Raw genomic sequence first — 25,982 nt, forward strand, 5'->3', positions numbered from 1 at the left:
CTGGGGGAAGGAACAGTGTGCCTCATCTTTTTGTTCTCCTTGGGAGATCACAACTGGCCACCAGTGACTGCAGTGGAAGCAGGACTAACTCACATCCAAGTGTGCAAGGGTCTCTTAGGAGTGTTTGTTGGATGATCTGTACCAGGAGTAGTGACCACTCTGTGATGGACACACTGAGGCCTCAGCTGAGCTCAGGGACCCAAAGTGCAGCCTTTGCCCTTGCAGTTCAGAGGTACCTGCACTGCACATGCAGGGAACCATGTGTCCATCCAGGTCCCAAACCAGTTTTCAGGTGTGGCACCTCCTGTCCAAATGAGAACATTTTGCAGGATGAGCAGAGCATGCTGGTCTCTGTAGGTTTACAGACATGTCTGCCCTCAGGTGACAAGGACAGAACAGGAGAGGTGCCACCAGCAACACAGTGATCAAAAATGAAGTGAGAGCCACAGGCTGTTCATTCTATGTGGATCTCTGTTAGTACACATGTAGAGTTTTTTTAATATAACACAATTCTGGAAAATTGGGGAATCCTCAAATATGGGTCATTCTCCAAGTGGATAATTTTGAAGTCACTCAGACAGGGGGATCCCCCTCCTTGAAATACATTTGTGTATTTTGCAAGACACTCCAGCAAAATCAGCATTTCTTTCAAAAATCTTTCAATACATTTCTGACAAGCACACCCTCTTCACTGCTGTTTCAAGGGAGGGTTGTTCTTATGTTCCTCCTCTCATCTCCCTCCTCTAGTGGAGCAAGGACTTAAGTCTGCTGCCACCCTGGGTGTACCTCAGAGCTCTGCTCACAACAGGCTTTAGCCTGGAGAGTGGATTCAGGGCCTTGGCCTTTGTTAACTAAGATGTATACTTTATTTTTTTGTTTATTTATTTATAATTAATTTTGTATTGTGGGGTTTGTACCTGTGACTAAGCATGTACTTTAGATGTGCAAAAATTTATTAATAAAGTCTTTAAAATACAGTGTCTAGTCAGAATGTCGTCTGTCTGTAGCCAGGCCTGATCAGCATATGGTATTGGGGCCGTGTGTTACAGTAATAATGCTTGAGAAGGCTTAATTAGACGCTTGTGCAAGTCTTCTCTCAGTAAACACATTGTAATTGGTACCCGTGCAGAATATTTTGGAGGTTTTTCTGCTCCTGCCTTTAATGAATGGTGAGCTGCTGCCTCCTTTACACTGAGTTAAGAGAGCATGAAAGGTGAGCTGCTCTGGTTCAGAAGTGCACAGGTGGTTCAGTGTCTGAAATACCTGTCTGGCTTAACTTGACTTTTACCATCTTTGTAATCTTGTTGTACACAAAACAGGTGATAACTAGCAAAAAATCACTGTGACTTCTGCACATAGAAGGTTTTAATGGTGCAGATTTTTAAACTCTGACAAGCAACTTATTTGCCAAGTCCTTTCAGAGTTTGCACTCAAGTTATTGCCTTGTCAGAGCTTGCAATTAAAGAACTTCTTGGTGACTGGTTTTAATTGAATCCAGTTAATCAGAAAAGTGCATCTTTCCAGTGCGTGTAGAACTCAGATTCCAAATAAAGCTTTTCTATAAAGCTTGAGGGTCAGATATTTTTAGGATAATGGAGCCTCTGGTAGGATGATGTGTCAGAAGTGATTTTTGCAAGCATAGGATCCAATATCGAGATCTACACAGCTGGAGCACAGGCTTGCCTTTATGGCTCCCAGCTCTCCCATTTGGAAACCAGTTGGCACTGGTTACACAACGTGCAGGATGACTGTTTTGTTGCTGGAACGAGTTGGAGAGGACAATTATGAAAACAGACTTATTTACATTACAATTACAATCCAGCAATTTCTGGATTTGGGTGGGGGCCTACAATTCATGTTAACATTCCCTGCATTCAGACTCAACTGAAAACATGATGAGCCAAGTGTTTGCACCCTTTTTAATTTTAAACTGGGAGTGTCTGGGTGTGTGGAGGGGATGGAAGCTGGCCTCTTGCTTTCAAGCTGTCCTACATGGCTGACACTGAAAAAAATGCCCCAGCAGGGCTGTGGAGGTCAGAGAGGGTTTGCCAGAGCCAAACCTCACGGTTCTACATGCATCAAAGTCCACGTGGAGTGTCAGGGCCTTCAGAGTTGGAGCTCACAGCATTACAGTGTGAATTTGGGGAGTTCAAAGGGATTTAAGTAAGAACAGTGATTAACAGAGGCTGTATCTCAAGGAGTGCTTCATGCAGCTGAGTTTTGAGTTTTCAGATGGTAGTGGCAAAGTCTGCCTTCGTGTCTTCCCTCCTGATTAATGAAAAGCTGTCTGAAGCAAATAGACAAAAATAGAAAAGTCTCAATTCCAGCCAGGTTTAAATCAATAATCACAGGACCAAAATAGTCTGGAGGGGACCTTGTGAAAGAACTGAAATGACTCTTAACAAAACTACTCATTCCAGGAAAGATGAATGGTGATTCAAGTCTTGCAGCCAGCACATGTGGATACAGTTCAGAATTTGCTTATCTTTTTTTAAAAGCACCTTTCCATAAGAGGAGAGTCTGTCTGTACATGGGTGAATTGTTCTGTAATAGCTGGCAGGATTAAAAGGGGAGGATTTTTTCCCCCCTGTCAGATTTCTGGTATTAAATACATAGGGAAGGTTCTAGGGATTGCTCTGCAGGCTCTGTAGGAGGATTGTGGAGATCAAAAGCAGTGTGATTTAGGCAGGACAGAGCTCTCCATTTTACAGGCAGGTTGTCAGACCTCTGTGTGTGTTCCCTGAGTGCAGGCAGTGGGAAGCAGCTATGCTGGCTGTGGGCAGAGTGGCTGCCCACAGAGCCCCTGACTGACCTCCCAGAACACCCATCATCAGGGCACCAGTCCCTGCTCCTTTAGCAGAGCCAGGGCAGCGTGTTACAACAGCACAGATCAAGTGCACAAAATCTAGTCTAGATTGGATACAGAAGTTAAAACATAGCCTCTCACAAAACTTTGGGAAGATTTATTTCCTTACAGATCTACCCCTCAAACTGGTGGCAGAGTGAGCAGTGCCAGTGTGGCCCATCACAGGAGGGTGTGCCCTGCACACCAGCCTGTCCCAGCCATCCCACTGGGGATTCCCACTGCACAGCCCCAGCACTCTTCTGCATCAGTCTCTATTGGCACTGTAGCAACCTCTTTTGAAAAATATTCAGGTTTTGTTAATGTGTGCAAAGGCTGGAGATCACAGTGACCCTGGTTAAACCATTACAGTGGTCAATTACTTATGTTAAAATATATATTTTAAGTCTATGCTGCTTTGGCTTTGTTTTTTTTGTTGTTGGATCTTGTCACATCTCTCTCAGACTGAGGAATTCAGTGTCTCAGTGATTGCTCTCTTTGTGCTGAGAGACTCTGGTCCAGTCATCCTTTAACCTTCTTTGATAGGCTGCATGGAAAGACTGCTTAAAGCCTTTTATTAAAAGGCATATTTACCCATTCTTTTATCTTTAGAACACTGTTTCAACAGTTAATTGCAGAGAGATAGACTTTTATTTTTCTAGCATGTTGAATAGAGTAAGTACTTTGTAGTATCTAATGGGATTAATGACAGAGGTAGTTTTACTTCAAACAGAAGCATTCTTCTTCCAGGTGTTATTAATCTTCCTTATAATAAGTATGGAGTCATTAGCACAGGTCCTGTAAAGGTAGAAATTTGAGACAAGGTGCTAATTCTCTGCAAGCATAATGGAAGAGCAGCAGAGTGTTCCTCTCCTCACTTCAGCATTGCCTCTGATCTCTATCTTAAGTCATTCAAATACCAAAATGGTTCCAGTGTAAAATCTGACTTCAGGCTGCCTTGAAGTGGGGATTTTGGGATCTTCTGTGTTGTTCAGTCTTGTGTGTGTGGACTGGAGAATTTGAACCACTAACTACTTCAAAGTCCTTTGAAGAGCCAGTGTTACCTTTGACTGTCTCCCTCCTTGGCTCTTCTAGGTTATTTACTGAACCTCACTTACATAAGTCATTGGAGTTAAATAAATGTTCTTTTCTCCTGTGATGCCTTAATCATATTTTCTGCCTGAAGGTCAATGCTAACTAGGCCTTTCAGAGTGAGCTTTAGGCCTCTGTGAGAGTTACAAAAGCCAGTTTGACAATGAAGGGAATAAAATGGGCAGTTCTGATATTGAACAAAAAACCATAAGAGGAAGGGATGCAGGAATGGCCTGTGCTGTGGAACAATTTCTGTACAAAGAGGTAAATAACCAAAACATCTTTAACTTGAAGAAGTGACCAAGGGAGAACATGCTGAGCTGTAGGAAACAATGCTCTGTTTCCTTGACTTCTGCCCCTGACATGAGTAACTCAGTCTGCTTTGCTGTTTTATCTTTCCCTTCATTTGCAAAGACGCTTTGGAGGATGTTTATGGCAGAAACTACCTGGGTAGCACCTTGGTCAGGTGTCCTGAGACCTGTGGGGTGGTGCACAGAGGGAGTGGAGGGATGTGAATCACATAACTGAACAGAAGACTAATTCTATTTTGTTCTCCTTCAGTTGACCACATCTGATACATGATGGTACATGAGATAAACCTGATGGGAAAAGATGAAAAAGACCTTTTATTATTGATTGATCTTAGTTTGACAACTTCTTTTGGTTTTGTCTTTTGCTGGTTTTAGCTGCTTCCGTGCCAATGCCTTCTTATCCCAGTTCAGGCTCCGGTAGTTCCTCCAGCAGCTCTTCCACTTCCCACCTGGCATCACCTCCTGTAAGTACAGCTCAGAGCATGCACTGCTTGTGTTAATGGTCTCCCTGCTTGTATTTTTGAAATGAGGTCTCTGCTTTTGCTCTCTTCTGCTACAAGTCACCGAATACTTCAGTTCTGCCTGGGCTTAGTTTAGAGTTTGGATTGTGGGGGTTGACTGTCTCTCCACAAGACATATTTCAATGTGCCATTGCCTATTACATGAAACACCTTTATGAAAGAAGCTGGTATGAGTGACACGAGCTTGTCTTGGCAGAGATGGAAGGCTCTTTGGAACTGAAACCAGTTGCTAATTCAGGGTATTGCACTGATTTCTTGGCTGCAGGTTCTCTGTTTTCAAGCAAAGTCTCTGCAGCCTGACAGCACATCCACCTTCTTTGCAAAGTGACCCTCCTTCTTTCTAACCAGCATTCCCAGGCACCACAGAGAGACATTCAGCAAAGCTGTTTGCTCAGACCAGACCTGCCACAGTCCAGTGGTCTTGTGAGACATGATCTGAACTGATGGTTTTTCTCTCTGGTTACATGAAACGGTGAAAACTTTTCTGGAGGGCAGAATGTTAGCTGACCATTGAAATGACATTCCTCCAGCTTGTTGAACTGAAAGCTTGTTTTGGGAGGCTCTTGGTGAAAGCTGCCTTTGACTTTGAACTCAGCAATGCTGGTGGTGTGATAGGTAAGGGAAGGGAGGATGGAATTTTTTCCTCCTTGGCATGACAACTCTTTTAGTTTGTTCTCTGAGTTTCCCTGGCGTGGGAAATGCTGAGAGGCACTAGCAGAAGGTGTTGTAGGTGCTCACAGTGTGGGCTGGACAGAGAGGACAGTTCTACTCTCCTCTGAATGTTGCATAACTGTGTCCCCAGGAGGTTCTTCCTCCCTGCAGCAGCCCGGGGTAAAGGAGGGCTGAGCCCTCCTGACCATAAGACTCCAGAAATGAGCAGATGGTGTGAAAAGCAGACTGACTCTCCTGAGCTTTCCTGGTCTGTGAGTACAAAGTCACTGCCAGACTGGGAGGAGGTCCCACATTAGAGGTGCACTGCACCTCTCCTGCTCTGCCTTCTGCTGATGGAGGTGTCCTGGCTCAGCCTGGGAAAAACGCTGTGTCTCCAGGGCAGAGCTCACAGATTGGGTGGAAAAGAGACAACTTTGACAGCTGGAAAATTCCTTCTGCCTGTGTGTACTGCATGTACAGTGAGAGGAGAGTCTGGTACAGACTCTGGTACAGCAGGAGAGTCTTTGGAGGGTGAGCCAAGGTCTCAGTGGGGTCCAAGTTATTCACAAAGTGAAAGCTGATTCAAGTTTTTCTCAGCCCGGAAACGCATGAGGATAAAGATTGTGATCTGCTCCGTGGGCAGTTCAGCTGCCTTAAAGCTTTCTTAAACCATCCAGCTTTCTCCATCTGTCTGCAGAACGAGAGGATTGTGGGGGCTATTCATCATTAGGCTGAAGGAAGCAGGAAAATGGGACTTTTTAGGGACCCTCTTGCCTCTGACAGCTGTGAGCTGTTCGTCTACTGAAAGTTTAGTCTCCTTCAGGCCTTTCTTTAACTCTTTATCAGCACCACAGTGAAACAAGATGGTCTTGGAAGTGCAGGAACACTTATCTGCATGTTACCAAGGGCTTCCTGCAAAAGCATGAGTACAGACCAGATGGTTAATGTTTAAGAACAAACCAGAAAACGTAACTCAAAATAACAACCCAGAGTGTCTCTGAGAGCTCCTCTCAGTTTCCCAGCCATACTGGAGTGAGTTGGTGGAAAATGCGTGGTTGATGCAGAAAGGGATGCAATACCTCAAGTGTATTTTTCTTATCTGTGGAGCATCAGACACGCTGGAAGTACGTTTTGTGTAACAAAAGATGCGCTGTTCTGACAGGGACATAAAAGGCTGTTCCTTTTCAGTAAATTAAACAGCTGCTTCTGGCAAGCTATCAGCCCTGGTGTATCAGCAAAATGTTGTTTGTAGCCTTGTACAGCTCAGTTTAAAGGATGGAGCAGAATGATGAAGTAGCTGTGCTGAAGCCAGTGTTTGTTTTCTCCTTGAATTAGCAGTCCCTTGGAGAGATGCAGCAGCAGCTGCAGGAGAAGGCGCTGGCGTCTCCTACCCAGGATTCTCCTGGCTTTCTGCATGGATCTAAGGACTCTGCTGGGAGCAGCAGCAAGAATTCCTCCTGTGACACAGATGACTTCGTCATGGTCCCAGCACAGTTCTCAAGTAAGGTGGTTTCTGGAAATGCAGGTGTTCTGAGCAGAGTTTGAAAGAGCAATTAAACCTCTCTGTTTTGACTGAATAGCAGGAATGGTTTTGTCCTCGAGCTGGAAAAGACATCTGGCTCCCTGGCTAGTTTCATAGGATATTTTGTAATTACCTTTAAACACAGGATTTGAGAGTAAAGATTACTTGGGGGCCTCAGTAAAAGATTGAACCTGGAAATCCAACTGGAAAAGAAGATAAGTAGGCTCACAGGGAAATGTCTTTCACAGAAACCTTTCCCATGTCACCCTCTCTTCAGGCTCACTCAGCATCACAGTCCAAGGCAGGATTCCAGCCAACAGGCTGGATTTCACACTTGAGAAAATCCCTGAAAAGACTAAAATATGTTTTTTCCTTCAAACACTCTGATTTTCATTTGAGCACCTGTGTTTATACTTGGATAGGAATTCCTTGAAAATATATATGTACATATAAGCCAGGGCCTCAGTTCAGCTACATGCCTAAATATGTCCATGCATGAGTCCTTACTTAACAAGCAGAAGGACATTGTTCAACCTTGACCATGTGCATGATGCTTTGCTGAGTTGGGACATGGTGATAAATGCTGTGATTCCTCCTTTCACAGTTGCACCACTTGTTATAAAACAGGAATTTGGAGGGGTAGAGCTGGAATCTCTGAAAGATCTCTGCTGTGCAGTCTTTATGATAAGGAAAAGCTCAGTGTTGCTTGTGTTTTCCCTGGGGTCAGTGGTGGGACCAGTATACACTTGCCTTGTGCTAGTCATGTTCCCACTGTTCCACTGTTTTGGCACAGGCATGAGCTTCCCTGTGTTGTGTATCCAGCTGCCAGCTCATTTGACTGCCCTGGATTTTTGCCACAAAGGACAGGGATGTTTCAGAGCCCTACATGCAGCATGTACCACTATCCTTTTGCACAGCACCTAGTGGCTGGCACCAAGTGGGCATGTACCTAGTGCCCCAAATGATTCTGTCAGGTCTTGGCCCCCTTCCAAAAGGGCTTGCTTTCAGCCTGAATTTTCCCAAATTCAGGGTATAAGGATCAGCAGCATCGACATCAGCTTCAGCCCACGTGTATTTTGCAAAACACTGACTTCAGAAACAACTCAGCAGGGATTGGAGGGGCAGGAAATTCTACACAAAATCTCAGTTGTTCTGAATGTATAAAGATTTTTAAGAAAATTATCTGGAATTAATCTGTTTCTGCACTTCCTTGTTCCTCAGGTGATTTAACTGCTGAGGCTGCAGGAGGGAAACCAATCCAGGACAGTCTGATGTACAGCGGGTAAGGCCACCAAGGCAACTGAAATTGTCCATGGGGTGTCTGGGGCTTCAAGGTTCTGGTTCCCAGGACCTAATAGCTGGGTTCTTTCTGTCTTCCTCAGGAGTTCTTTGGTGACTTCAGCAGGCTTGGAAAGCCAGGGAAGGACACCATCTCCGTCACCCCCGTACAGCAGTTCTCCGAGCCCGTCCAGGTAGGAAAAACTGTTCAGTGGTGACTGTGCAGCATTGAATACTTGAACACCCATTGACTTCCAGGAGGGGATTTTACAGCTGTTGGTGTGCTGGGAAAGATCCACATCACTCCTTTTAATTAAAGGTTAACAAGGAACACCCAGCAGAAACTCCCCAGCCTTGGGCACTGATAGTCCCAACTACAGAGCCTGTCTCTCCCTCAGCAGGGGCTAGGAGAGAATGCAGGAGAGCTGGAATTAACTGTTCCCTGAAGGGGCAGGGATTATTCTCAAGCAGAAAGTAAATGCACTCCACCAGCATGTATGAGCTACTCATCCCCCCAGTGGAGTATTCCAGCTAAGGACCCTTGTTTCTGAATTCGTGAGTGAATTGGAGCACAGCACTTCATCCAAGCCTGAAAGCACAATGGACTTGACTTGGGCAAGTGTGGAGGAGTGTTGCTCATCTCCTCTTGCTGTTGAAGGACAGATGTGGGCCTGCTTAGTTGTTTGTGGTTTGTTTGAAAAGCTCCTTGCACTGTCTCTCTATAAAGTAGTGCTACGTGGGCCTTGTTTACTAACGGAGGATGCAGGAGTAGGAGGAATGAGTGCAAACAGGCGTGGTCATGGGTTTAGTTCCAACTAAACCAGTTGCTCTAAACTCAGTTTTGGCCTTCAGAAATGTCTTGGTGACAGCTGCCCACACACAACAGGAGGCCAGAAACACTTTTGTGTTCCAGAGGTGTTAACGGTCTGTGGAAGGTGATCCCATTGACTCTAGGCCTGGAAGCCTTAGGGTATGTGCTTAGCTTGCAGGGAACTGGTGGTGCTGCTTCCCATCTTGTTCTTGCCTGCCAGGGAAGCAGGACAGCTTTCATCTTCTGTTCTGTCAATATGGCACCTGTCAGGGGAGGATGGTTGAAGGGGATTTTCACACTGGGAGGTGGATGACCCTAAAGTCTTTTTAAAGAAGAAAATACAGTCCCAGGCTGTGTGTTGAACACATTTGTCACATTAACCGAGCCCAGAAAATGACAAAACATAGCCTCAAAGCATACAAATTTAACAGAGAATAATATAGCTCAGAGGCTCGCTGACGTGATCAGATTAATTGCCAAGCGCGTACCACAGTGTGGAGTTTAATTGCATGAGGCTTCTTATGCCATCACCTGCTAAGCTTTTTAACAGCTTATTCCTTAACTGATTCCTTTGCATTCTGGAGATCAGTCTTTGTTAAAGGATTTGGTCTTGCTTCTGGACAGCAGTGAGTGGAAATTCATGGAAGTTGACTACAAATGCTGCCTACTTCTCACTGGTCACCAGAGTGGCCCCATCGTCCTCCACTGGATCACAAGGTGGCAAGTCAATGCCAGTGGCTTTGATCTAAACATGTTGCTGCTCTCGCTGTCTTTCCTACTCATTCCCAACAGCTTCTGTGGAGCAGATGCCAGACCCTCTAGTGCTACTTCCCACTTTTCTATCTGCTTTGAAGAAACACTGCAAAGTTCCTTCCTACTCCGTCCAGGATGGGGAATAAGATATCAGTAATGAGACACTGGAGCAGTCACTCTGAATCCAGAGGATAAACCATGGCCTTTGACCTGTCCCCTGGAAGTGCTTGGAACTGGTGCCACCCAGGTGTGCCCTCCCTGGGTTTTAGTGCTCTTCCTTGTATAGATGCCATAAGACCTCTTGGTTCAGCACTTGGCTCCACTGGCACAGAGGATTCCTGGTTTTCCCTCTCTCTTTGCTCACTCAGAAGCAGCAGTTCTCCCTTGTGTGTGGCTCCAGGCTAGCAAGCAATGCTGGCTGCAGTCCAAGTGGGACAGAAAGCAAAGGCTGTTTCAGAGTGGCCAGGTTTTCCTCAGGATGTCATGGTACACTCTAGGACAACTCTCCTTGCTCTTACCTAAGAGATTAAGGACTAGGCAGAATTAAAATATGCTGATAGTTGATTTTTTTTTAATTCTTTTTTTAAATGCTTCCTTGAAGATAATTATTAAGTCTAATGAAAGGTAATTCCTTGGATGTACCCCACAGCTATGGATTTAATACTGTTTTGAAAGAGCTTTTAATTACTGCCAAGTAATTAAACTCCTTGTCCCAGCTTTATCTCTTGGACTTTGCAAGTTTATGGTCAGTTGTATTCTTTAAGGCTGGAGGCCAGTTGGTGGGTTTAGTGTATGTCACCTCATTTGGGTCATTTCCTTTTGCAACTTACACCTTGTGAAGAAAATGAGGGCTTGATATAACTCTTGGGGAAAGGATCCTTTCACCCAGGAGCTTGTTTTCCTCTAAAGGATTTTGACCAGATGGAAAAGACAGTGTTTGAAATGTATGTTCAAAGTCAGGGGATGTACGAGGTTTGACACGAACCCTCAGACTTCTTGGTGAAAGCTCTGTTTGCTTTTTGTCTGCCGTGACACCATGTCTCACACTGATGGAAGACAGAGACACCAGAGCCTCACCTTTCTGCTGAGCAATTGGAAACCTGGAATGCCTTTGTTTTATTGTGTGTCAATGAAGAATCAAGGCTATTTATTGGGCCCAAAGGAGCCATGCTTCCAGCTTCTCAGGGGCAGACCCGGGCGTGTGTCCTCGACTGACAGCAAGGGAGACTGCAGAAGCCTTCACTACCAATAAGATCTTTCTGTAATTGTTCAACATCCCCCCAATTGGTGTTGGCAGTTGTAAATAGCATTGCCATGGCAATTAATCCTAGAATTCTGCAGCCTTTGGAAGAAGACTTTAGGCAGCTGCTTAGTTAAATGTGGTGTTTGCATGAGTTTTGTACAGCAGGGTCCGTGTGTAGCCTGGTGTACAGGCAAAGAGTGACGGGGGAAACCATCACCTGGGGGAACAGATGTCAGATGGGAGCTGATTCACCTGCTTGGATGGACCTGGGAAGAAGCCTGAAGTTTGCAGAATGGGCCTGTCCCATTTTTTTGTATGATATTCTGTCTGACTGTGATGGGTACACAGATATCCTGTCCCTGAAATTTATTTTCTCTTGAGTTGCCTTCTCCTTGCAAATACTCTGATTTGCACCACTGCATTCTCTTCGTGCTGTGAGACTTCCCCAGAGTCTGCAGTGGCTGCAGTGGTGCCTCTGCACGAATCAATCACAAGTAGCTCCTGTCAGCAGTGTCTGTGCTGGTGTCCTGGTGAGCCACGGATGTTCAGCCCCTGCTCAGTGCTGTGCTCCTCGACTCCGGATCTGAGCTGTTGGAAACTAGGCCAGTCACGGCCTGAAATAGCAGGGCTCTGGTTTTCCTGGAGGGAGTGGTGTGCCTGGGTGTATGTTTTAACCCAGTCTGTGGGTGGGAATCGTGCTGGAAGAGAGGTGCCTGTTTTTAGGAGGTGTGTGGTGCCACTTCCCTTTGATAGGACTTTGAATCACCTCCCAGCACAAACCCACAGCCCGAGCACAGCCCAGGGGACGCTCCCTTTGTACAGTTGCTGTATGAAGATAAAATCTCCAATTACCTGGTGGGAGGCCCAGCCCTCACAGAAGTTTTTCTTTGTGTGTCTCCTTCCACCAGCCGGCCAGGTCAGTTTTCCAGCAGCAAGTACGGACACTCGGTGCCCATTCCGGTCCCGACACAAATCCACAACTACCGTCGGATCGAGCAGAACCTGCAGTCTCCCAACCCATACAGCTCTCCCCGGTAAGTGCTGGGGCTGCCAGGAGGGGTGGCACCAGTGCAGGGGCTCTTGCATTACAGCTTGGGCTCTGTAAACAAACTGCTCTACAGTCTGCTCTCTGTACCTCTATGGATTTCTCTCCGTGGTGGGCTCTCCCCATTGCTGTCAGGAGCCAGTGTGATGTGTTCTGGGGTATTTTTGTAGCAGTGTTGGGATTTATTTCTTACCATGTACTGTAGATTTTGTCTGTGTGCTTATATGTGAGAAAGCTCCTGTCAACTTTGAGTGACTGCCGAGCCCCTTTGAGCCTGACAGCTTTTCCCATGCCACCCATGGATTGGGTGTCCAAGCAGAGAGAACCATCCATCTGGCAGGTTCCTTTATAAAAGGAAAATTTGAGATAAACAACTAAAATGGATGGGGCTTCAAAACCTACCTGACTGTACCTTAATTGGTTCCTGTAGCCAGTCATGCCATAGGTGATGTGTTGCATATTAACGTGGTTGTGCAGCCAGGACTGACTAAGCCATGAGCAATTTGTGCCTGTGAGGCAGAGCATGTTTTCTGAAGGCCGTCAGGAGGACCCAGATGCCAGCCTTCAGCACACAGCTGACCTTCTGAGTTCAGTGCTAATGACATGTAGGTCTTCTGTCTCTTCTCACACATGATTTCTGGTTCTTATAGGTTTGAAATCTGGGCTGGCAGCAGCAGCCCAGGTTGTAGGCTGGTTGGAAGGAGACCCATAGAGGATCTTAAGGAGCTTGTACTGCGGGGGCATTCAAAAAGAAGTGTCTAGGAGGTGTCATGTCTTTTCTGGGATGAGCTGCGTTGGTATCTGGATTAGTTAAAGTTTAGATTTCAGAAGTAGGGTAATACCTGCATCAGCCTAAGTTTGGGCTTCAGCCAGCCTAATTCAGGATAAGGCTTATTCAAAGTGGACCCAGAAGTAGAGACACAATATGCTGATATTAATCGGGGATCAGCAGAGGGATTGGTTTGTGGCAGTGTTAGTTTAATTCTATTTTATATTCACTTCTTTGAGTGTGGCAGGTTTTGTGGTAAACTCCTTCCTGTTTCCTTAGTGCCTCGTGTTTTTTACAGCAGAACTTGTGGACTCTGTTGGTGTTGGAACTCACAAGAGTCCTCTTAATCCCTGTGAGGTATAAAGTGAGAGCTCTGGAGAAGGTGCCATGCCGACCCCAGACCTGGTGACAGGCTGCTGAGCTCAGGTTCACTGCCTGCAGCCACAGTCAGGGATCAAACTGCCATGTTTTGCTCCTTTTAGTCACCACTGTGTAATGTTGAGATTAGCATCATCCCTGCAGAGGAACTCGAGGAATGGACCCAATCAGGGTGATTCACAATCTGCTTTTAACATCTTCTCAAAATCTCTGGCGTCATGTCTTTTCTGCCCCAGGATGCCATAGTTATCTCTCTCCATCACTTCCTCTAATCAACAGATTGAGTAGACACCCTTCAGGAATGGCAGGAGAAAACTTCATCAGGCATCTAGTATGTGATTCCACTTTTCCACCAGGGGTATCAAACAGGCCATTGCCACCAAGTGCCTCGTCATGTTTGCCAAGTCATTTGATTGCAAAGCAAACCTTGACGTGCTGCTCCCGTGTCCCACTGTCACCTGACTGGCTGGAGTGTGCCTGTGTAAGGTGGCATGTTTGTGGACAGATATGTGGCTTGTTGAGGTGCTAATTATGTATACCTACTTCTGGCCACATCACCTGTCCTGCTTGTCTACTTGCTTGCTTATCCTGTGTCTCCTAGGGTGGCATTTGACATTCCACATCTTTCAGCAGCAGCAGTCAGCTGGTGGTTTTTTCTGCAAGTTCCTGATAGGTAATATTGAGGTTTCTGCATGGCTCATGTTCTGGAGAGTTAAAAACATGGGAGGGCAATACTTTCTGCCACTGAATATCTCGGTATCTTCTCGCCTTTCTTTTTTGTGTATTCATTTTGCTTCAGGGCCAGGCACTTGATGAGCATTAGGCCTCTGAATCTGGAGCAACCTGAAGAGGAGTGATTTTTAGGTTAAAATTTTAAAGTATTTCCTTTTTTCCAAGCATGTGACTATAGCATGGATTCACCTGGCTGCAAAATGTGGTAACACACTGAATAGAGGCAGGGGGGTTGGCAGATCAAATTCTTATATATCAACTACTGAAATAGATTTTTTTTGAATATATGATTTATTTATTTTCTGAAATGTGGCATAAAGTGAAATATACATCTAAGAGTGTTGTTGAGTAGTTGTACTGACAGCTCATCTGGATGACTCTGCCATTCCTGGGTAGTGTAGCCCTCCTGGCACTGCTGAAACCCATATGCCTTTGTTCCTCTGCTCAGGTACCTATGGACAGCTAAATGCAGCATCCCTGGGAGAGGAGGCAGGATACTTTGGTGATAGCATCTTGCAGTGGCTCGAGCACAGAGGGATTTTTTTCAGCATATTCATTGATTCCTGGCCAGAAAACCACCTACTGGCTGAGACTAATGTTCTTTTAACAAGAGGAGAAAATGTTTCCAAACTGAGACTAGGATGAAGGATTTGATGAAAAGACTGTGTTCTCATATAGAGGAGTGTAATGGGAATCTTGGTGAGGGAGCCTGCAGAGGCAGAATGGCATTTCAGTTTAGGTTGTGTGTTCTAGTGATCGTGCAAACATTAACATATTGAGAAATAATGAATTAATATGCAATAATCCCATGTCTCTCCAGACTGATGGTGTGGCTGTACTCACTTTCCCACTAGTTTCCTCTTCTCTTTCATTTTAGCAGCTGAGTAATACTCAAGGATCCTGCATGTGTGGGCTGTACAAATTAATTTTAACTCCCTGAGGTGAAGCTTCACTAGGAGTTGAAGGCATTTGGAGTCCAGGCAATTCTGACTGTCCAGCCCAAAAAACTAATTCCTCTGGGTGGTTCTGAAGTGGTTCAGATCTGACAGCCACACACTGCTCTGTTTTGCTCTGTAGCTTCTGGTTTGAGTCCAAGCTCTGTTGCAGAGCAGGGCCTTGGCACAGCTTACCTTGGCATCGTGCAGCCACTGCTCACAGAGCTTCCTGCCTGAAGGCTGCTCTGACTGAAGGGTGAGTGGCTCAGCACAGGAGGGGCACTTAAATAAAGCCTTCTCACAGTGTTCTGAAGCCACTGCCTAAAATTAATGTCTTGGACATGGCAAGATAGGAAACTGTCATGTTCAGGATCATTGTAAATACCTGAAAGCATCTAAAAGTGACTTGGAAAAATGACTCCTCTCCTGCTTACAGCTAAGCTAACCTCGTTCTTCCTCTTCATTTATTTGGATTGAAATTCTCGAGAGCAAAGATTAGCAGCTTAATCTGTATTGGTGCAGTCCTGGAAGAGTGGGATTTTGATCCAGGGTAAACAGTGATGTAGCTCTGCTTTTGTGGAAGTAGCTGTGTGTGTTTGGTGATGCTGTTCTCCTTTCCCTGCTGTACTGGCATCTGGAGTAACGTGTGTGCTGCCCTTGTTCCCTGTAAGGTCTGGTACAGTCCGGAGGTCCAGCAGTACGAGTCCTCTCGGTTTTCCCAAGACTGGTGCTTCCCCTCCTTATCCTGGAGAGCATGGATCAGTGCCCAGCTCTAAAAAGCTCTCCTTTGGCGGTGCCAAGCCCTTTATGCCATCACCACAAGGTAAGATGTCAATGGGCACATTGCTGTCCTGATAAAATCACGTGCCTCTTTCCTGCAAAGAGGGGGGTTTTTAACCAGATGTAGCTGCCAGATAATAGGGGGTTCAGATTGGTGTGTTCTCCTGTGGTTCTTCTCAACAGATTATTTGGCAAGTGTCTTGGCCTCAGTAAAGTGGAAAGAAAAATACCTGTTAGCCCCAGGAGAGGCAAGCTTTGCTTTGGTGCCTGCATCAAACATTTTGCTGCCCTCAGAAGAGGGCTTCTGTAAGTGCAAAGTATCTTTTTACTGGCTCGGGTTGGGGTGAGATAAAATTTCAGCCAATTATTGTCAAAGCAAAATTCTGGCCAGCAGTGGAAGGGCTTGAACTTCACTGTTCAGGCTGAAAAGTTTTGACTGACTATCTGGTAGCCTGATCCAGATGCTAACAAGCAATTCAAGTAGAAAGGGATAAGAAAAACCCCAGTGTGCAACTGATGCAATTTGCTAGTTTTTGTACAGAACAGACTGATATAACAAGCTATTCTATTTTCCTAGTGTCTCCAATCCTGTATTTATTAGGCTCTGCTGGTGGGGAAATGCAGAATATTCACATGCTTTTCCTCTGAATTAATATCACTGCAAAACTAATACTAGACAGAGGGTTTTTTTCCTCCTTTTACTGGAGTTGAGGATATTTTCACTACACAGCTAGGGCCGAGAAGATGGAAGAGATAACTGGTATCTTTCTTTAAACAGGTGGTGGATAGTGCTGCTCTTGCCTATGGAAACTTAATACTGATTGAACTTTTTTTTATTGTGTTCACTCACAGTTGGAACAATCCCAGAGCAGCCCAGCCAGACTGTTATCCCATCTTCTCTTGGAGCAGAAGTGAGAAGCCGTATTCCTGTTGCTGGTATGTTGGTCCTTACCTTCCTTTGTTACTCCAATGGATAAGAACTGTAGTCTCAGGGCATTCAAGGCTGGGTATGTTGCTTCAGCAGCTTCTCTGGATACTTGGCCAGCCAGGATTTCTATGTGCTGGGAGGAGCTGGGGTTGATCCATTCACATTCTGTCAGCCAGCATCTTCCAATGCTGACAGACCCTGTGTCACAAAAACTCAGACGTAGGACTTGGAAGTCAATGGGTTGAATGAAGGAAAAGCATCTCAAAACCCCCAACACCCCCAATGCCAAGGGGCCTGCTTGATGTGTAGTTTCCTTGCTGCTGAGCTCTGACAGGTCTCTGTCCCTGTAAGGGTGGCAATGAAGGAAAGAAGCTGCACTTTTATTTCCCTGATGTTCATATCTCATCCTGTACACTCAAAACCTTATCAAGCCTGGCAGTGCTGTGGCACTGCTCAGTGCCATCCTTAGCTATCCACTGAAGGTTTTGATCTCTAGATGTCTGAGCCATGGATGCTGGGATCAGGCTGGCTTTGTGTGTTAGAACCAGACACCGATGTGTTTTGTCACTCTGGGCCCTCCAGGTTCCTCGGCGCCTGAACAATCTCCTCGAGGGATGGGCTCCCGGCTCCACAGTGCTCCCAACCTGTCGGATTTGCATTCCTGCAGGCAGAAGATAACCAAGCAGCACTCTGATCCTCTTGTTGCTCACTTTGGTCATACCCCAGTCAGCCAGCCTCTGCAGATTCATGGCTTGCAGCACTGCCGGCAGCTCCGATCCTCACCGAAGCTCTCCGAGTTCATGCAGAGAAGCCCTTTGCCAACAATAATGGGCTCCCCCACAAAGGTATGCCCAGGAGTCTGCTTTTGGGCTTCTCACAGCTTGATCCTCTGGGTTATTTGGGGATGAACTGCTGCATGATCAGATAACTCTGACCTGGATTTATCCCCACTCGTTCTCTATCCTTTGAGGGCTGTTTAGTGATCTGTGTGAAATGGGGTGGTGTCCTAGTTCTCAGTGGACAGCTCTCACTTGGCAGCAGTGCTCAGCAGCTGAGCAGAGCCTGGGGTTTAGGGCAGGCAGTGGGAAGGAGCTGCCCTGGTTAGCAGGAGCACATCAGTGCCAGTGGTGTCTGGGTGCTCTGGACGCTGTGACCCGGCTCTGACGCCAGCGAGTGTCCGGCAGGAATCCCCAGCAGAGCCGGCAGACGGGCGAGCAGGTGACAGCCCTGTGCCTCACACAAAGCTGGCACCCTGACAGCATTTTCTCTGCTTGTGTTGGGCTGCAACTAATTTTCAGCAGTTCATGGTCCTTTTGTTTTAGTCTTTCTGGGATTAGGGACAAATAAATGCGGTGGGATTTCTACCTTTATTTCAGGCATGTTGTTGAATGTTCCATTTGATTTTGATAAACAAATGGAGGCCAAGGGGAACCTTCCTCCTTCATTTTAAAGACAGATCTCTGTTTTCTCTGTTCTTTTTAGGCTGTGTCCCCATTTGAGTTTCCCAAAACCCCAAGTTCCCAGAATCTCCTCACCCTCTTGGCCCATCAGGGAGTCATGATGACTCCGACACGGAACAAGACCTTGCCAGATCTGAAGGAGATGGGTCACTTCCACTGCCAGCAGACTGGGTTGGGATTGAGGCCTGTGGAAGAGATCAAGGGCAGGTGAGCTGTAATCTGCTTCACTTCATACAGTGGTGCCTCACTCCCCAATACAGGACGGATGGGGCAAATTTCAAACCCCAGCTAATGTTGAAGTTGGAATGAAGCATCTGTAAATATTCTGTAGTGACCTGCTAGCACCCTTGGATTGCAGGCAGATACAATGCAGATTTTAAAAGTCTTCCTCTAAAGGGGCGGGCCATGGCCTGGGTTTTTTAAAGTTAAAGACTGACTGCAGGATTTTGTTACCAGATCCCTGCAGTTATTCACATGCTTGCTTTGATCTCTGTGGAGCCTGGACCTGTCATGAGTGAGAGGCTGTTCTGGGTGTTTCTCTTCCATTGTACAGTGAGCACAGGTCTTCAGGAGAGAGACCTGTTTGAAAGCCATGTGCTGCCTGTCAGGAGCACTGCAGGATACAGAGCCACTGAGGTGTTGGTGTTAAGTTTTTCTTACATGCCCCTCTGCACACTGCAGCTTCTTCCAGTGATCTGGAGGAGTCCTCTGATACAAATTTGTGTGTCTTACATCCAAACCAAATCGTGTTGTAGTAATTTGTAGTGAGGACTTGCATTACTGCAGTTAGTCACAGTAGTTGTCTGCTTTCTGCAAGTAGCAGGAGGTGCTTCAGATGCTCTGTTGAAAGAGGAAGAGTGGTTAGTTCAGCTCCAGACTGTTTGCTGTGTAGCGTTAAGTGGCTGTGGACCAGGAATGGCACAAAGAAGTGGAAGTTAGCTGACATCTTGCACCTGTTGACTCTGCATCCTGTTGTATGTCCTCTTTTTAGATCTCTGAGCACAGGCAGGCTCACTGACCTGCTTCTGAAGGCAGCCTTCGGGGCACAGATCTCGGAAGCTGGCAGCAGCGACAGCCTGAACAATGAGAAGCCAATGGAAATTGCAGGTAGGTGGGGAGGCCAGGCAGATCTGGCAGGGTGTCCTGGGCTGGGGTGAACAGTTTGCCTCCACACCTCCTGCAAACAGGAGGCTGCTTTGCTGGTGTCCCTTGGCACGGGCAGCGAGTGCCGTGTGTGAGCAGTGCCGTGGTGTTTGCTTTCTTTTGCCGAGCGCTCGGAGGTCTGTGGGCTGTGTGTGCTGTGTAATTGCTGGCTAGTGGTGTGATTTTTGTAGGCAGGGCTTCCTCTTCTGGCCCTTTCTGAATGTGGTAACATGTGGAAGTGGGGACTTTCTGCCAGGCAGCTGGAGTATGAATGGCTCTGCAAGGGTGGGTGTTCCTGGGCGTGCAGGTCAGGCAGCGAGGAGGGGAGAGCAGCTGCAGCAGTGTGTGACACTGCCCAGGCTCCTGTCCTGTGGTCTGTGCCAGCCTGGCCTCTGTTCCTGGGTGTGCCTCCACGGGGAGCACTGGCCTGTGCTGGTGACCACTGTCTCCAAGAGTGTGCAGGAACACAAACCGCTGGGCGAGGCACGCGGTGCTCTGAGTGACTTTCCTGTAATGCCAGTCTGCACCTTTCAACTGTCTCCCCAGCTCCCTCAGGTGCTTACGGAGGGACCCTGCACTCTGGTGCCCGGGCTGGGGGCTCTGCCAGCCCATCCCCAGTGATTTTTACTGTTGGATCCCCTCCCAGTGGAACAACCCCCCCACAGACCACGAGGACCAGGATGTTTTCAGGTAAAGGGCCGATTACCTACCTGCCTGTTCCAGTGGGAATGCCTGGGGGCAGAGAGACGTGTTGAATTCATTGCTGCCGGGCACTGGTGATGGCAGAGGGCTGCTCAGAGCAATCTGTAGAGCTCAACTGGTCTCAGTACCTTTGAGGTTCTTGTGCTGGCTCCTGCCAACCCATTGTTTGCACTGGCATTAGTGCCAGGTAGTGGTTTTCCAGTACTGTCAGAGACAAACTTTTACTTTATTGCTCTCTGCTTCAGGAATAGTGCTGCAGCTGTTCACTGTTGCTGTGAGGTCAACAAATGTAAAGATTGTGGTGTGTTCTGATTGTTTTCCCCGTGGCTTTTGGATGAGCTATAAAAGATGAGTGTGACTATCCATGCCCAATTTCAGTGCACAAGAACTGTTAGAAAAGAGCCAGGATGGCTCTGTGTGCCAAATTATTAGTGGTGTTACTTATGCTCTGAGCTGCCTAGGTAGGAGATGGGGAACTGCACTCCTGCTTGACAGATACTTCTTGTAAGATGCCAGAACTCTGGTCTCGTCAGCCTCATTTGAGGCTGTGGTAATTGGCCCTTTTGGGATAGTGTGTCTGGGAGTTGGAGTCTATGTTCAGTTTAAGAAAATATTTGGACACTTTTATTTGCATATTTGGCTTGTTTGGGTTCTTGTCTTGGCTGTTCCTCATTTGAATGCAGTTGACTCTGTTGTTCTCTATTACTGCAGGGAGGGTTTGGATGTGACCATGAATAAGCTGCTTGACTGGGATGGGGGGACATGTGGGCTCAGTTCCTGTGTATAACTTGCATCCTAACTAAAACCACTCACATCTGATTGCCTGGAAAGTTGGGACCACAATCCTTTCTTTGTCTCATCTGTTTGGAGGGTGAGCTTTGAGACTTAAAAAAGCATGTGAGGGGCCTGTAACACAATGGCTGTCCTGGCTGCAGCCTCCAGCTACTACTGCAGTGTTATGGATAGAGGATTCAGAGTTCCTGAACTACTTCTGCAGGGATAAAAGCAATCTGGAAGCAGGTCCAAGCACCAGTTTTTAGCAGGTTGATACTTGAATGCTTAAAGGTCTGCCCAGCAGTTGGGATCTCAGATGGGATGCCTGGAAGAGAAGGCTGTTGAACAGTGAACCTGCAACACACACAGCATTAGGTCAGGGCAGCCAAAGCAATGCTGTTGGACAAGCTTTGTTAATTAGGCCTGTGCAGTAACTCCTTATGTTATAGTTAATGCACGAAGTTAATGGTGGAAAGGGGAGGTTTGCAAGCCAAAACTCTTCACCCCAAGTGCTTGGACAAGCCATGAGTAAGATCTCTTGACAGTTCTAAAGGCAGAGCCTTTCCATGAGTCATCGTAACAATTTCTGCAAACAGCCTCTTGGAATTACAGGGCATCCAGACTGTGATATTGTAGGTCCTCTCCTCTCTCTGAGAGATCTGGAAATACTCTGCCTGTCTTTGATGAGCCACTTGGCTTTGAAGCATTGCTGCCAACACAGAGAGGCTGTGCCTCTCTGCAGATCAGTTGTGCATTATTACATTGCTGAACCTTTTGAAGGCATGGTAAGGCAGTAAATGAAATTCGTGGGTAGAAGAGAAACATCTTCCTCCAAAGGATCAGATTGGCATCCCCCCATCAGACAGAATATTTCCCTCTGTGGCAGTGTGTCAGGGATGGGAAGCCCTCTGGAAGTGGTGAATGCGTTATGAATACTTTGAGACAAAAACTCCTTTGTGCTCTTAGGGTGGATTCAATGGTCAAGAACAGGAAAATCTGAGGGTGAAGGAATTGTCTGATGGACACTGTACTTACAGGGTTAGGGTCTTGGCTCAGCTGAAGTCACTGATTTTGTGTCCAGCTTCCTGTTTGTAAAGAGGGGGAAGCAGAAGGGCAGGGCATGTGATGGAAAGCTCTCCTGGCTTGCATGCAGGATGTTCTAAAATCCATCACTTATCAGAGGTGCTCATTCAGTGACAGTGAAAGCAAAAAATCAGGGACCCAGGATTCAAACCATGCTGCTCCCTGATGGGGAACTTGGCTCTGTCAGTGTATGATAAAAACCAGCCCAAGTTCTTGTAGCAGGATTCGGAAAGGGTTTAAACAAAAAGAGAATAAAAAAAGTTCTTCTGAATTGTCTCCATAAATGACCGTCATTCTGGAAGGTGCTTTAAATCTACTTGAGCTTGTAAGCTGGTCTGCTGAGTCACTAAGGAGCTTATGGTGGGGAGTGGTTATCCTGCATCCAGAGTCCTTGCATCTTCCCCCAAAGTACCTCTTGCTGGCTCCTATGAGATCCAGGATCCTGAATCCTACAGACTTGTCCTCTCTCTCCTGGGTGAGGAATACCTACCTGGCCGGCTGTTAATACCTTCAGTAATTCCTTTGTCTGTTTTTCTTCTCAGTGGGGTCTTCCAGCTCCCTCAGTTCTGGAGGCTCCTTCAGCGGCAGGCACTTGGCAGTGGGAGCTGCTGGGGAGGCTCTGGAAGGTCCCTCGAGCCTCCGGTTCGCGTTTGCCGATCCCATCACCGCCAACCTGGAAGGGGCTGTGACATTTGAGGCACCAGAGTTGCCTGAAGAGACGCTCATGGAGGTGGGTATATCCCAGGGGCTGGTTAGGGGCAAGGGACAGGGGAATAAAAGCAAAGCAAATCCAGACAACTCCATGTTTACAGCCGAAGAGTTTGCCCCCAAAGGTGGAGTAAACTGGCTTCCAGAGAGCAAGGGCAGTGCAGTGCTCAGAAAGCCCTGGGCATATTTAGCACAGAGGCTTTTGAGCCTGCTACCAAACTGTTTGCTCTATGAGACAGCCCATGGCTGGGGTTAAAATTCACCATTTCCAAAGCTGAAATTGCAGGTCAGAAGCATCGGTTATCTGATGTGCTCTGAAGGAAACCTGCCTGCTTTGAGCCTTTTCCTTTTTAAAGGCTCAACATCAGTAATAGCTGACCTGAGAACATGAGTAGCTTAGTGTATCAGGAGCCCTCCTGGTGCACTTGGGAAGTCAGGCAGTGATATGGTCTCTGCTGAAAGGATCTGAAAACAAAGTAAACCTGACATTTCTGTTCCTAATGGGGGCGAGGGGAACACCGTGTTCTGCACCAGAACAGCTGAACCAGATTGTGGAGCTGAAAGGCTGCCAGGCTTCCCTTCTCTGCAGGCTGAAGCAGAGCAAATGCTGTTATAGCTGAGATATATTTGAAATGTAGGTCAGGCTGCCCATTTGCAGAGGAGGTGGGAGGCAGATTCACTCACGCTTTGGGCTCTGCTTGTGATACCTCCTTGGGCTGTCTGGGACTGGGGAAGGCTCTTTGTGTCTGACACTTGCTGGTGTTGCTGAAAACTTCTAGATGCCCACAGAGATATGCACACATTGTTTGAAGGATGTGGGTTTGCTCTTCTACTTCAGATTTTATTTAGCTCATTTTTTTCTGTCAATTATGCATCGAATTGCATTTGTTTGCTTCATTACCTGTAAAGCCACAGGGCTAAAGCTTCCAGCAGTGATGTGTTCACAAATTTAACTGAACATCCTACCTTTGTGAGGTCCCAGAAGTTTGGGGCCCTTCCAGCTGCCACCACTTTGGACACTGGTCTGAAGAGAAGTGTCCTAAGGAAGTGTCAACTTGATCTTGGAATAGCAGCTTCTATGTCTGCAGTGAGTCATTTGGCTTCAGTTGACATTTCTGCTGAGCACAGTAATCCTTTTGCATGTCACAAAGCCTTCACAGCAGATTTCAAGACCCTCTTGTGCTCTGTGGAGTTGGCCAGAATGCAAACCTGGCAGGTTTTCTGATTTCTGCTGATCTTTCAGGGCACTGAAGTCTTACTATTTAAGTGCCCCTGTTTGTCTCAAGCAGAGCTTTTGCATTTAGATGGGTGGTTCTTTCATCTTTTGTAAAAGTTTCATTAGGTGCAGACAAGGCAAATTGAAGGCTGGGATTTAGTTTAAAACACAATAAAGAGATGGCTACTCTTTATTGTAAGGGAAGACTCGTGATGCCAAATGAGGCCATGAGTGCCAGCATAGTTACCAGAAGCTGCCTCTGTAGGCAGAGAGGAAGGACTGTGTGATGGTTAGAGATAGGAGGCTGAGACCTGCAGGATCTCAGCAGTTTCCTGCTCTGCCACAAACTTCTTGTATGACTTGGTAATTACTTAATCTCCAAGTTCCTCCTGTGCTTTTAAAGAAAATAGAGGAAGATGGAGATAACACTTCCTTACCATACTGGACTGTCCAGGTAGCAAGTCAGTGGGAGGAGAGATTCATAACTCAGATAGTCAAAGCTGCCTTAGCAGCCAAGTCCCTGAGCCAGTAAATGAAAAACTAAAACTCTTAGAACTGATAAATTCATGTAGGAAACATCCTTACCAGCCCCCTTTGAGAGAACTAAGCCAGTGAATCTCTGAAGCTCAAGCAGGTTACCCACTTCTCAACAGAGAGGACTAACAACGGAGTTGCATCTGATCCAGGCAGCAGTTCACTTTGCAGACCCACAAGCATTCCATTTTTCCACAAATGCTAACTTCCCAGAAATGTTTGCAGTGACTTAAGCAATGCAGCTTCCCAGAAATGGGATAATCCCCTTTGATCTGTAATAGCTGAGGAAAAACTGCTCTGAAATGACCATAGCACTTGGTGTGAACACTTCCCTCACTGGCTGGACAGGAGCTGCAGATAAAAGGTTGCCCTTGCTGTCTCCTCAGAGGACCTCACCCAGGACTCACTGTGCTGAACTGGGAGGGTATAAAGGCCAGGGCAGAGTGAGGGCTGGGATGTAGGGTGGGAGACACCTTGGTTGCAGTTTTCTGTGGCGTAAGAGGTTGTCCTCTCATGAAATCCACACTGGCATTGCTGTGGTGGGAACAAGAGCTGGGCCCATGGTGCAGATGGTCTCTCCCCCTTCCTGGCTTGTAATTTTAGAGTAAGTCTCACCAGTTTCTCCAGGGAGCTGCCCAGAAATTTCTGGCCTGGGGCTGTTGCTTGCTGCTGTTACTGTGGAATAGGAGCTGGTGCGGGTACAGGCTCGAGGCTGAGTTTGGCTGTCCCTGCCCAAAGCAGAGGTGTAAGCAGGGTTTGGGGGGTCAGGTGTTGTGTCTGTAAGCTGGGGTGAGTTGCTGGCACAGCTCAGGTGGGCAGCCCTCCCTGGCATGCCAGCTTTCCCTCTAACCCCCACCTCGGCATCCCTTCAACAGCAGGAGCACACGGACATCCTGCGCAGCCTCCGCTTCACCCTGGCCTTTGTGCACTACGTGATGGAGATTGCAGCCCTGAAGGGCAGCTCCAGTGAGATGGGCACCTCAGTGACCTCTGAGTACCAGCTCCAGGAGAGCGTGGTGGCCGACCAGATCAGCCTCCTGAGCCGGGAGTGGAGGTAAGGACGGGCAGAGCTGCCCAGCTCCTCTGTCACTCCCTCCCTCCCCACATATCCTTAGGCAGCAGCAGTGCCTGGGGACACTGACTGCTGTCCCAGCCACCTGTCTGCATTGCAGTGTGCTTCCTTTGCAGCTATGCAGAGCAGCTCGTGCTGTACCTGAAAGTGGCAGAGCTCCTGTCCTCGGGGCTGCAGATGGCCATAGAGCAGATCAAAGCTGGCAAGCTGTGCCTCTCCTCCACTGTCAAGCAAGGTAAGGGGCCCTGGGCTCACAGTGCAACTCACCTGGAATGGAAGCATCACAGAGGGGTGGAGGGAGTGGAGGGAGCGTGAACCCCCCGCTGGTATGGGGGGTCATTTGTGATTGTCCCTTGGCACACTCAGATCTTCTTTATTCATGCTGAGAATGTTCCTCTCTTTCTGTCTCAGAGCTCTTGTCATGCCCCTGTGAGAATCTTCAGCACTAATTAGTGAGGGGGGGATGTATCTTATCTGATTCCTCATATCTCTATCTCAGGTGCTTATTTGTACCTGACGTAAGCCCAGCTTAATTACACAGTGCATGTCCTAGGAAGTGCTTACTTGGCAAATTAAGACCTGTCCTGGCAGTGATGATTTTTCAAGTGAAACAAAAACACAGGAAGTGAAGTACTGGTAATGCCAGAGTCACTTCTTTGCTGGTGTTACAGCCTTAAATTTGCATCTGACTGGCTCTGG

The 25,982-nt window shown here is 47.1% G+C and overlaps 1 protein-coding gene across 1 annotated transcript in view; it reads left to right on the forward strand.

Annotated features, from left to right (window-relative positions):
* Nucleotides 1-25,982, forward strand: part of ULK1 (unc-51 like autophagy activating kinase 1) — a gene marked incomplete at its 5' end in the record, with an annotated part of 77,453 nt that overhangs the window by 45,035 nt on the left and 6,436 nt on the right. The window contains 14 exons of the mRNA XM_029961220.1: nucleotides 4,621-4,709; nucleotides 6,753-6,918; nucleotides 8,161-8,221; nucleotides 8,322-8,411; nucleotides 11,933-12,058; nucleotides 15,555-15,706; nucleotides 16,516-16,599; nucleotides 17,174-17,436; nucleotides 18,074-18,258; nucleotides 19,043-19,158; nucleotides 19,741-19,884; nucleotides 22,296-22,483; nucleotides 25,087-25,265; nucleotides 25,400-25,518. Of these exons, the coding sequence (XP_029817080.1) occupies nucleotides 4,621-4,709; nucleotides 6,753-6,918; nucleotides 8,161-8,221; nucleotides 8,322-8,411; nucleotides 11,933-12,058; nucleotides 15,555-15,706; nucleotides 16,516-16,599; nucleotides 17,174-17,436; nucleotides 18,074-18,258; nucleotides 19,043-19,158; nucleotides 19,741-19,884; nucleotides 22,296-22,483; nucleotides 25,087-25,265; nucleotides 25,400-25,518 (1,962 nt within the window). The remainder of the gene's footprint in view (nucleotides 1-4,620; nucleotides 4,710-6,752; nucleotides 6,919-8,160; nucleotides 8,222-8,321; nucleotides 8,412-11,932; nucleotides 12,059-15,554; nucleotides 15,707-16,515; nucleotides 16,600-17,173; nucleotides 17,437-18,073; nucleotides 18,259-19,042; nucleotides 19,159-19,740; nucleotides 19,885-22,295; nucleotides 22,484-25,086; nucleotides 25,266-25,399; nucleotides 25,519-25,982) is intronic.

This window comes from Manacus vitellinus, unplaced genomic scaffold (assembly GCF_001715985.3).
Source record: "Manacus vitellinus isolate BGI_N305 unplaced genomic scaffold, ASM171598v3 scaffold_31_pilon, whole genome shotgun sequence".
Lineage (NCBI taxonomy): Eukaryota > Metazoa > Chordata > Aves > Passeriformes > Pipridae > Manacus > Manacus vitellinus.